The following is a 12882-nucleotide window of genomic DNA, read 5'->3' as shown; positions in this document are numbered from 1 at the left end:
ACACTGGTTGATTGCAATTGGCTGTGGTTCAGCTAATCCAGGCTGGGTTCAGCTGGGAGATGCTACTTAAAGCTGAAGTCTGGCTAAATTTGAATCTAGGCTGTGGATTCAGTTTAAATCAGTTCCACTTAAGTTTTCTAAGGGCCCAGGATGAAGGTGCAGCATTTACTTGGGGCAAGTTCTTTTCAGGACATATTATCAAAGTACAAGAGGAAAGTTAAACCTCACCAGCACATTTAAGCGTCTGCTTGTTTCATATCTGCTAAATTATGCAGAACAAATCAAATCACATGGTCAAGCCCAAAAATCAATGGAGTGGGAAGGATACACTGCCCAGTTAAGAGAGACAGAAAGGGATGAATTTGCTGAACAAATTCAAACTACCACAGGGACAAATGAGTTTGAAGGCTATTACAGTAATTCACACAAGAATTAAAAAGTGTCTTGACCTGGACTAATAGCAAAGGAAATAGTAAAAAAGTGATCAGATTCAGTATATATATATTTTTAACTTTTATTTATACATTTGAGAGGGGAGGGGAGGGGAGGGGAGGGGAGGGGAGGGGAGGGGAGGGGAGGGGAGGGGAGGGGAGGGGAGGGGAGGGGAGGGGAGGGGAGGGGAGGGGAGGGGAGGGGAGGGGAGGGGAGGGGAGGGGGAGAAGGTGGGGGAGGAACAGGAAGCATCAACTCCCATATGTGCCTTGAGCAGGTAAACCTAGTTTTGAACTGATGACCTCAGCATTCCAGGTCGATGCTTTATCCACTGCACCACCACAGGTCAGGCCAGATTCTGGATATATTCTGAAGTACAGCCAACTAAATCTAATGTATATATATTTTAAAGATAATGCTAAGTGTATCCTGAGTAACTATGAATTGGGAAAGGCTAAGGATGGACTAGACCTTGGAAAGATAATCAGTATTTCAGTTGGACATGTGAGTCTGAGATGTTTATCAAACATACAGGTAGAGCTATCCAAAAGACAGTTGGATTTACAACTCTATAGTTAGGAAGAGAAGTCTGAACATGTAAGTTAGGGAGTTACAGGCATATCAGAAGTATTTAAAGTCATGAAACTGCCATGTGAGTACATATAAGATAAAAAAAGATTCACAGACTGAGCCATGAGATATCTAATATTAAGGGATCAAGAAAATGAGAAAGCAGAAGACTGAAAAGGAGCTAACAGTGAGGAAGAAGTATAACTAGAAGAGAGTGATAATCTTGGAAGACAAATGGAGGCAGTGGTAATCAACTGTGCCAACTGTGAATGATGGATCACGTAAGAGAATAGCTGGGAACCGACTCTAAATTTAACCGAGAGGAGATCATTATTGACCTCAGCAAGGCCACTTTGGTGACATAATGAGGGCAAAAGACAGAACAGGACAGCCTTAAGAAAGATGGGAAGGAAAAAAATTAAATAAAAGAAGTATTAGACAACTCTTTTGAGGAGTTCTGCTGCAAAGAGGAGTAAAGAAATAGAGAGGTAGCAGGAACTATCATTTTAAAGTCTGATTATATGTCTCCTGCTTACAATCCTATGCTTTTTGTACTGCATTGACACTTAGGACATTTTCGAGGAGTTGGGTAGATGGTAAATAGGCAAGAGGTCCTGTTTATGCATATACTGCAGGGATGTTAGATTTTATGCTGAGGGTAGTGGTACCCCATCTATATTGGAATGGGGCACCAGACTAGAAGTACAGAAATAAATTAGGAGACTTTGTAGAAACTCAAGCTATAACCTACTGGACAGCTGCAGTGAAGAGAAAAGTGAACAAAATTAGGAAACAAAAGAAGGCAGAAACAACCAAACTAAAGGTAGGGAATGAGGAGAAAGAAGAAGTGAAGATGACTCCAAAGTTTCTGCTTAAGAAACTAGGTAGCACAGGTGCTATTCACTAAGACAAAGGAGAAATGAAGGATAGATTCAGTTTGGGGTTTTTTTCAGAGACTGAGAGAGAGTCAGAGAGAGGGACAGAGAGGAAAGAAGAGAGGTGAGAAGCATCAACTCTTCGTTGTGGTACTCTAGTTGTTCATTGATCGCTTTTTCATATGTGCCCTCATGGGGGGGAGGACACAGCAGCGACCTTGCACAAGCCAGCGACCTTTGGCTTCAAGCCAGCAACCATGGGGCTATGTCCATGAAACCACGCTCAAGATGGTGAACCAGTGCTCAAGCAGGATGAGCCCGTGCTCAAGCCAGCAACCTCGGGATTTCGAACCTGGGTCCTCTGCATCCCAGTTCAATGCTCTATCCACTACACTACCGCCTGGTCAGGTTGGGAATCTTAATGTATAGACAGATAGTAAGGAAAGTCAAAGGGGTGGGTGAACAAAAAAGAAAAAAGGACCAGAGATATAATCTGAGATATCAGAATTTAAATTAGAAAAAAGAAAATTAAAGGAAACAAAAGAGTGTTTTATACTAGAAGTTAAACAAAGAAAGTATTTTAAGACAAGAGAATGCCAAATGCTAGAGAAAGATTAAGATATGGACTATAAATATGCACTTGATACAGCAAAACAGATTGCTGATGAATTTTAGCATGGTCAAAAGCCCTGCTGCATTAGACAGAAAAATTCATAAAAAAGAGAAACAAGCCTTTAAAAATGCTTGGCTGGGAAGGGAAGTAAATTAGAAAAGGAATTATCTATATAAATAAATCATCATATAGAATAATCGGAAAACTGGTGGTATAGTAGAGATTGTCTAATTATTCACCAAATCATTTCTCTTTTTCTCATGGACATATAGCTAAACTACATAATCTAGCCCACCTTGCAGTTAAGTGCAGCCATACTGAGATTTGTCCAATGAAATGACAGAAGTGATATATGCCATTTTCAGGTCTGGCCCATAAAACACTTTTATAAGGGGTACACTTTCTTCTTCCCTAACTGCTGGCTGAATGGAAAGGACTCTAAGAAGTAGACAGAGAAAGCAAAGCTACAAGATGAAAGGAAGAAGGCCCTTAGATGACTATATGGAGCAACCATCACTCCCTCACCTCACACAGACCTCCAAGCCAACACATATTGGACTATGATGTGAATGAAAAATAACTTTTACTGTTTCAGGCCACTGAAACTCTAAAGACATTTGTTACAGCAGTTAGCCTACTCCAATGAATATAAATAGTGTGTAACTTGGAAATCAATCAGACATGGTTACTAGACTTTAGCTCTTGGAGAATACATTATATAATGGCTATATCTGCAATACTAAGATGGGAGTTTTAATCAGTATCAATATGATATACAGAAGAAAAACATGTAAACTGGAAAAAGTACATTCAAAAATAAGAATCTGTCAGTAGCTGATCAGCAGCTGGCTCTTTGATAGGCGTGTACTGAATATCCTGAGAGAGGAAAATGATATATCAGGTTATCTTAATTTTTAACTTATTAAAATTAACCATCAATCTAACTCCTTTTGATTCAATGTTCATCAAGAAAATTCTATTTTGGAACAGTAGAATTTACTAGAGAAGGGGAATAAGTTGGCCACAAGACTTGGGAGTATCTGGCTTCCTTGACAGTTATAATTCTTATCATTATTGACATCAGTATCTTGTGACCATTAGTGCAGTTCAGTCCAATTGAGACTAATCTAACCAGAGGCACTGAAAAGAAAAATCAGAATTAACTTAGAAATTAATTAACATCATTGTGTTACCATTACAGGTAATTCCAACCTGAGTGGCTAGTTGTTCTCAACAGATTATCTTATAAAAAAAAAAAAAAAGTGTCAGCCACTATTGTTTTTCTTTTCTTTTTTTTTTTTTTAGATTTTTTCATTTTAGAGAAAGGAGAGAGAGAGAGAAGGGAGGAGGAGCAGGAAGCATCAACTCCCATATGTGCCTTGACCAGGCAAGCCTGGGGTTTCAAATGGGTGACCTCAGCATTCCAGGTCGTCACTTTATCCACTGCGCCACCACAGGTCTCAATAGATTATCTCAGTTATTGTAGTATAGGCTATGATATCTTAGACCAGCACTTAATAAATAGTCATTTGAAATGTTTAAGGTAGAAATGTCAATCTATAAATTTCAAAATTTACTAAATCATATCTAAATAAAAAATAATTCCTTTTAACAATTTTTACTTTACTAATGAGAACTCTTAGAACCCAAGAATCCTAAGTGATTGGTTTAGAATTACACAACAAGATAGAATCTAAAGCTCCTCATTAATTCACTGAAGTAGAGTCAAAAGAAAAAAGACTCTAATACACTTTCTAATAATTCTAATAGAACTTGTAGAAACAGCCAAACAGTGGTTATTTCTTGACATAACTTTCAATAGTGTGTGGATGTCCCGGGTTCCATTCTTGGTCAGGGCACACAGAAGCAACCATCTGCTTCTCCTCCTTGCCCCCCACCCCTTCTCTCCTGCAGTCATGGCTCAACTGGTTGGAGCATATCAGAGGCTCCAGGAAGCCATCCCCAGAGTGCTGAGGATGGCTTCCTGGAGCCTCTGCCTCAGGTGCTAAAAATAGCTCAGTTGCAAGCATGGCCCCAGATCAGCAGAGCATCTGCTCAAAATGAGGTTTGCTGGGTAGATCCAGACCAGGGGGCATGCAGGAGTCTATCTCCCCTCCTTCTACTTGGAAAGCAAGAAAAATAAATAATAAAAAACAAAAACAAACAAAAATTTCAAATAGGTATCATCAAATAACTGCAACAATGTACAGTTAAAAGGTAAAAATATAGTGTCAGCAATTAAAGTGGGTAAACTAAATTAAATTTTTAGCACAAAGCAGAAATATAAGAATAAAATGGTTAGCTTTACTGTAGCAAATTTAAAAGTCCTCTAAACAAGGAATATTTCTAACAAAATAAAACCATTTGTCTTACTATTCCAAACTTACTTTTGAATTGTTTTACATTACCATTTATTATCCATACCTACTACAAAAAGTGAAAACCAAGTTTCAAAATGCCCTTACTATGCAAACAATTTAATAGTTAGCATTCTTTTAATATTATGGGTGCACAATCCTTTATTTAACTCTAGAAACTCCCCCAAATTATGAAAACAGAATTTTTTTCATATCCCATTTGGGTAGCCTAAAAGACTGAACTGACATGCCATGAGGCCATTCAGTCTTTATATTTATCCCAAAAAATGAACTATAAAGCTTTAGCAAATACGAATAGTTGGCAAATTATACATATAAAAACATATAGTAGAGGTCTTCTGATACAAGCAAAAAGTTAAAAGTTATTGATATATTAGTGCAGAGTTTTCTCCATAAATTAACTCTTTATCTCTTCACTCCATGCAATCAAGATACAACATAGGCAAGTAATTTGAAAATTTAGCTTCAATAATGTACTTACACATTTCGGCAAGAGATGGGTTTGAGAAAACCAACTTCGTTTCCATTAAAATGTGTTTCATTGCCACTGAAATCCTTACAAGTTATGTTGGGTGCTGGAAAACACGGAACTGAAGGCAGAAAAAGGCAAGAAACCACTTTTTTTCTATAGAAAAGGTTTTTTTTTTTAAGAATAGCAAAGTGCACAAGAAAATATAACATATAACTAACCACCTCCCAATATAACATCTGACATGAGATTTTAATTTAGATAGGAAAAGCTACATTATAGATAGATACATATACATTCAGGTATAAGATGAGGATGATATGATATAGCGGTCTCAACACAAGAATATAAGAATTGTCACAATGGGTTAGATGCATGACCTATCTAGTTCAATCTCCTGTCTGTGACAAAGTTGACAAGGGAAGAAAAGCACAGTATCGTTGCCCTTACTCCATCTCTAGGATAAAGAATACTTTTAGAATTTTTGTTGCTAACTCATTGAATAATTGAGTAATCCATTAAATTTAACATAATTTGACTTTATATTTTCAGTTTATATCAACTCTAGTAGATTAAGGCTGCCATAAACTTTTTATCTATTCTATTTATTTTATTTATTCATTTTAGAAAGGAGAGAGAGAGAGAGAGAGAAGGAGGGAGGAGCAGGAAGCATCAACTCCCATATGTGCTTTGACCAGGCAAGCCCAGGGTTCCGAACCAGCGACCTCAGCACTTCCAGGTCGACGCTTTATCCACTGAGCCACCACAGGTCAGGCCTTTTTATCTATTCTAAATAGATTCTTTTTATTTCTAAATGTATTTGTTTCCCTAGCTCTCTAGGATTTGGTATAGTATATTAATTCAGCATTCAGCAATTTTTATCTTTACTCCCAGATGACAATAATAAGAGGAAGTAATACTGAGCTAATATAGGTACTGTCCTGAAGCCTTTATAGCCTCATGGTGTAAGAGCAAGAACTTATAAATCTTCAAAGCAATAAGTTCTGGATTAAAGAACTGTGCCACAAAATAATTCTATTACTAAATTTTGGATAATTGTTCTCTAAATGTATTACCTTGCACTTGCTCAGTTTGAAGCTGTCACTCTCTTGTCATACAGCCTTGTTTGATCTTCCTGCAGACTATCTAAAATCAGATCTTAAAGAGACAATTGTAATACAAAACACTATAATTATGATTCAAGTTGGGGTTATTGTCCAGTATACCAATACACTAATGGAAATGCATTGTTTTTGACAATGAAAGGTTCCTGTACAAAATTTTTAAAAGATCAAACATTTACAGGTGAATTGTAAAAATGCATTATAATAAAAACTAAGAAATCATACTTTTTATTTTTCAATTAGGTACTATTAAAACTTTCATATTTTGACAATTATAGTTTTCAAGGATATATTTTATCATTTCTACTACATTTGTATTCAATATGAGCTGCTTTATATTCAATATGAGATGATGAAAGAGAGAAAAATGCCCAAGACTCCAGCCTTAGAACCTCAAGATACAAATAGCTGTAGTAGAAAGAGGTGTCAGCGTGAAGGGGACGACACCACACTGACACAATGAGTCCAGAGAAGTTTGACAGAAGTATGAGATAATTATTTAAAGGGATGAAAATTGTGTACTTAGAGAGGAAAGATGACCTGCTACTCTAAGTATATAGAGAGATGACATAAAAAAATAACACGAGGCTGATCAGATTTGTTTGAATTGATAGAGAACTCTAAAGAACAGAACTTTAGAACTGGACATATCTGGGTTTAAGTCCGAACTCTGTCCCTTAATAACGTGTGCTTCTTTGGGCAAGTTACTAAACCTCTCAAACTTTCTGTAATAGTGAAATGGGGATAATACCCTTGTAATGATATTATATGTGTATTAAAGGTATAGGGTGTGTAAAGCACGGTGCTTGGTTAGAGAAACAGTTCAACAAGTGTTAGGTTCTTCCCTCTAGGAAATTAGAGAACTTCAACATTGAGAAAACTAAGAGAATGAACCTGACATGAGAAATAAATCTAATATTTTGAGTGGCTGTAAAATTAATGGAAGACTTATGAAATGAAATTAATTCAAAAGAAGCCTACAACCATAGAGTTTATCTATTTTTATATACTTTATAATTTCATTGAGCCTTGTTTAAAAAAAAACCTATGAAGTAGACACAAAACTAGTAATATATTCCTTTTTTCCTTTTAAAAACAGAAAAACTGAGGTTCTAAGAAATTGAGTTCATCATGTCTCATAATTAGATACTTACAAGTCCTAGACTAACACACATTACTTTTAATCTATACTCTTTCCACCACACCCCAATTCCATGCTTGCACTGATTTCAAGAACAGGCAAAGATAAATCAATATGATGAGATAAAAGAAGCCAGTTTCCAATAAATGTTAAATAACAGACAAAATTGAACAACATACTATAAGCCTGAAAACTATTCAATTTGCAGTTTTCTTGCAAAAGGTTTGGCTCTGTCAATGTCTAGAATTTAGATGGCATTAATATTTACCAATTACAAAAAGCAGCACTGTTTTTTAAATGGAAAAAAACCTAACCTAGAAATAAAGTAATGAAGTTTCATAACAGTAAAAAAGCTTGACTTAGGAGTAAATGGGTGATTTGAGATCCAAAGTCTGTTAACGTCATGCTTCTGGACTGAAGTTGTGATCCATCAAATAAAAGTCAGATTCAGTATGATCTCTATAATGGGTTACACTGCATATCGACCAGATAATTAAATGTGTCAATCTAGAATCTGAGTGAAAGCAAGTGAGAGTATACTTATAAATTAACTTAAGGAGGAGGGGAGCCTGACCAGGAGGTGGTGCAGTGGGTAGAGCATCCACCTGCTACACTGAGGACCCAGGTTCAAAACCCCAAGGTTGCAGGCTTCAGCGCAGGCTCACCAGCTTAACTGCGGGGTTTCCAGCTTGAGTGAGGGATCATAGACATGATCCTATGGTCGCTGGCTTGAGCTATGGGTCAATGGATCTGCTGGAGCCCCCCAGTCAAGGCACGTATGAGAAGCAGACAATGAACAACTCAAGTGACATAACTATAAGTTGATGTTTCTTACCTCTCTCTGCCTTCCTGTCTGTCCTGTCTCTCGCTTTCTCTCTCTCAAAATAAATAAAAATAAATTTAAAAAGGGGATTCTTTGCTAAGTTCCTTTAAGTTTAGTACATCTAAATTAAATAAATTATATGTTAAACAATGTCTACTAGACAAATCTGTATATATAAAACTTGTTACATACAGCAAAATTATAAAAGTTTAACAGAACTTACTTTCAAATATCTGCTGACTAGAACTGGACTAGAGTGTGACAAAATATAAAGATATAACAAGATAAAAGGATGTCTGCTTTTAAAAATATATACAAATTCATAATCAAGAGGTGAATTATCTGATACTTTTTAAAAACTAAGTATTTTGCTTAACAAAAATAATTCTTTTGATCTCATTTACATAATGAATCTGTTTAACAGCTTTAACTTATAAAAAAATCAATTATGGGCTTATTTCATGTCTAATACATAAAACCATCAATATATATTCAAAAGGTGCTCTTTTCTCAAAACAGTACTATGTAATTACCATCATTATGTACCATGCCAAATAAGAAAGCTAAATAGCTTCAATACACGTCTATCTGCCTCCCTTAAAACATATACCTTTTTAGAAAAAAACACTAAACAAAAAATTATGAACTTTTAACTGGCGTTACACATATTTTAGAATAATAGAGGCTCCCCCAACTTGACCGGTGGTGATGCAGTGGATAAAGCATTGACCTGGAACACTGAGGTCCCCAGTTCGAAACCTCAGGCTTGCATGGTCAAGGCACTAGAAGCAACTAGAGGTGGATGCTTCCCACTCCAAACCCCCCCCCCCCAACACACCTTTCTCTCTCTCTGAAATAAATTTTTTTAAATCTTAAAAAAATAAAAATGGAGGCCCTGGCCGGTTGGCTCAGTGGTAGAGCGTCGGCCTGGCGTGCAGAAGTCCCGGGTTCGATTCCCGGCCAGGGCACACAGGAGAAGCGCCCATCTGCTTCTCCACCCCTCCCCCTCTCCTTCCTCTCTGTCTCTCTCTTCCCCTCCCGCAGCCAAGGCTCCATTGGAGCAAAGATGGCCCGGGCGCTGGAGATGGCTCCTTGGCCTCTGCCTCAGGCGCTAGAGTGGAGCTATGCCCCGGAGGGGCAGCGCATCGCCCCCTGGTGGGCAGAGCGTCGCCCCCTGGTGGGCGTGCCGGGTGGATCCTGGTCGGGCGCATGCGGGAGTCTGTCTGACTGTCTCTCCAGGTTTCCAGCTTCAGAAAAATACAAAAATAAATAAATAAAAATGGAATACTAGAAGCTCCCCCAAATCACTGAGCTGAGGTTTAGCCATCCATCATCAAAACATCTCTAAGAATATACTGATACAAAAAAAAAAGGAAAAAGAAAAAAGAAAAGAAAATACTATTTATCCTTATCATACTATTTTCATACTTAGGATGTACCTAAGTATATTTTTAAAAGCACATAATGTGAGTGATACAGCTGCTTACTGCAACTTATTGGACTAATAGAATCATTTCAAGTTCTTTACAAGTGATTAAAAATCTCATTAAAGAAGCACCTTTGCAATAACATAGCTTGGTAAACAAAGCACATCAAGACAGCTATATAAACTAATTCCAAAGGTTTAAAATAACTTTTAAAGAACATAAAACTTCCCAGTTAATATAATTTTTAAAAATAAGATTCTTTTTTAACCCCTAGCCAGTTCTCCAATTTTGAGTTGTTCCAGAAACTGAAAAATGTTGTAACTCAAGAAAAACACATTAATTACTTTTAGTGATCATACATTTATCTATATGACAATGTTTAAAAAATTATCTTTAAAGACGTTTCTGGAAGTCTTACCATGAGCTGTGTAGTTTGTACAGTTAACTGGTTCTTGTGTAGCATCATTTATTTTGGGGTCTTTACAAATATATTTAAGAAAAGTTAAGGAAACATGAACTCTGTTCCAACACAAAACATTACCATCTGTTTACTATCTCATATACACTGTTTATATTCACATGTATAGAGAGGCTGTTAATTTGTCCAGGTCAAAAAACACAAGCAGAAACATACTTTCAATGTCACTAAATAATATCTCAACATTAATTTATTACAGGAAAAGTGTATTAATATATATCAATACTAAAAACTCTAGAAAAGAATGCCATCCTTAAAGAACACCAGGATTTAAGCACAAAGCACAAAGAAAAAAATGAAAATAAAAATATTTACCCAATTATTTTAAAAGAGCTTTAAAATTAAAAAACCCATCAGTTTCTAAAGATTTGATTGAACTAACTTATGGGGTCCCACCATTTATGTATATATACATAATTTCATGTAACATGAATAACCTCGTGAGGTAAATACTATTATTCCTACATTAAGGAAGCACAAACTGAGGTTCAAAGTTTGAATGACTTATCCAAAGTCATATAAGTTTTGGGTTGTAAAATCAGGTTTCCTGACTTCACGCCCAGGGCACTATCAGACTGCAGGGAAGATGGTATTTTAGATGGGTCTGAAGGGCTCCCCAACAGGATTTTAAGCTTTTGTAACAGACATAATAATTATTTTCTTATAGATGTTCAAAACACTTTGGCACTTTTCTGTTTCATAAATATTTTACTGACACTCTACTGAGATAAGTAAGGTCCTCACAAGATGTCTCTGGAGTACCTGTTTAAGCTTTTGAAGCAGTATTGGAAACCTCATTTTTATGCCAGGAGTCATAGATACTTTCCAGTTACCATTACAGCATAGTCCTATATGCTCAGCCACTTTTCTCTAGGGTTTAAAAAGCACAACTCTTCATACTGTCCAATTATTTTCTTGGAGAGAACTATCCTGACATTGTTGCCAAGAAAAGAACTCCATTTAGTAGGTCAGTGATTCTTAAAGTCCACAAACAAAATGGTATTCAGCAAATTAGAGGTATTCTGTAAAAATAACCACTGTTTCTCAACTCACATAAAAATACTATGGGATAGAATTTTCTTAATTTTAGGATTTTCTCCTATAGAATCTTTCTTATATTTCTGGCTTCTGTCATTAATGCTTTTGTTACACAATTTGCATAAAACTAATTTTGTACAAAAATAGCTGTTTGAATGGATGCAATTCCCATTTCCTAGTAGTGTCCCTCAGTCTATCAGAATTGTTACAATGAACAGATCCATTCAACCTCGTCAGCCTCAGTTTTCTCTTCTGTAAATAAACAGGTAACACATACAGTCCCTATTATGTGCCAGACATTATTCTAAGTGATTTACCTGTACTATCCATTTATCACTACAGACCCTGAAGTTGCTTCCATTGTTACCTGTATTTATAATTATGAGAAAACAAGAGTTCAAGTAATTTGCCCCCTGTAAGTCTGGCGTCTCACGTAGTTTAAGAATAATACACTGGCTTCAGCGTTATTCTCTACCACTTGTGTCAAACTTCCAGGGGAGACTCTGTCAATCGTTTTATTCCTAGTTCCTAGATTAGGACTTGTATACTCCAGGAACTATGTTTATTGAACAAATAAACCCACCAGCTAAAAACAAAACAAAACAACAATAAAAACCGTGGATCCGAAGAGGGAAGCGCCAACCGTAAAATCCCGAAGAAATCACAAAGGGTGGCCTGTTTTCCCCCTCCCTCACCTCTCTTCACCTCCCCGAGTCCCGCCGTCATTAGAGCGCAGATCACCGCTTTCAGTAGAACCCTGGCCCACGTGGAGGGCCACGACCCACCCGCGACCCTCAATCTACCTCGCCCCCAGGGGGAAGCTCTTCACAGAGGATATTGTCCCAGTTTGAGGTCCTCGCACTTAAGCGTCTCCTCGCCCCCGGCGGCATCAGCTCCCCAGTGTCCCGTGGTGACTGACACGAACCATAGGACGCCCAGGAATTGGACAACCAGGATATCGGGAAGAATCTGTCCGGAGGCCCAGACGGCCGCCATACTAGGGACCGGCGCGTCCCTCACGACTTCCGGCTCCGCCTTCGCGCAGGCGCAGGCAGGAACAGGGCGGAGGGAGATAGGTTCTTAAAGGAAACTTGCCTTCGCGTCAGGCTGGTGCTCTACCCTGTCCGCGGACTGAATCACCTGGAAGAGCGCTGGTTGGTTTTCTAGACAGAAAAAAAGAGTTACGACCTCCGTCCATCCCACAGCTCACTTCGGAGCTACCTGTTGTAACTGTTCTGTCCATAGAAGTGCCTGGAGCACCCTGCGATCTGATAAACGCTTTATAAACATTATCCCCGTTAGTCTTGGTAGGATTTGGGTTTGCAGAAAACGAATCTGGCTCAAAGACGTCTATTAATAAGGGTGACCAATTGTCCTCCTTTAGGGAGGACAGTCCTTTTGTAAGTTCCATCCTCCCTCGAAAAGTGTCCTCCTATATGTCTTCCTTTTTGATATTGGAAGACTAATCTGTAAATGTCCATAATCAATTGATATGGAGTCGATTCATTGCGTGT

General features: G+C 37.6%; 1 protein-coding gene across 2 annotated transcripts in view; it reads right to left on the bottom strand.

Annotated features, from left to right (window-relative positions):
- TM2D1 (TM2 domain containing 1) overlaps window positions 1–12389 on the bottom strand; it is a 40624-nt gene extending 28235 nt beyond the window's left edge. For both annotated transcript variants that reach the window (XR_010730446.1, XM_066269042.1), the window contains exons 1-3: window positions 12208–12389; window positions 10271–10345; window positions 5350–5458 (exon numbers count right to left, since the gene is read on the bottom strand). Coding sequence is in view for 1 of the 2 variants with exons in the window: in XM_066269042.1 (XP_066125139.1) it covers window positions 5350–5458; window positions 10271–10345; window positions 12208–12364 (341 nt within the window). In the remaining variant the exon portion in view is untranslated. The remainder of the gene's footprint in view (window positions 1–5349; window positions 5459–10270; window positions 10346–12207) is intronic.
- Window positions 12390–12882: the final 493 nt, after the last annotated feature.

The sequence above is a fragment of the Saccopteryx bilineata genome, chromosome 3, assembly GCF_036850765.1.
Source record: "Saccopteryx bilineata isolate mSacBil1 chromosome 3, mSacBil1_pri_phased_curated, whole genome shotgun sequence".
Classification (NCBI taxonomy): domain Eukaryota; kingdom Metazoa; phylum Chordata; class Mammalia; order Chiroptera; family Emballonuridae; genus Saccopteryx; species Saccopteryx bilineata.
The sequence above is the reverse complement of the archived record's forward strand: the minus strand, read 5'-3'. Positions and strand labels throughout refer to the sequence as shown.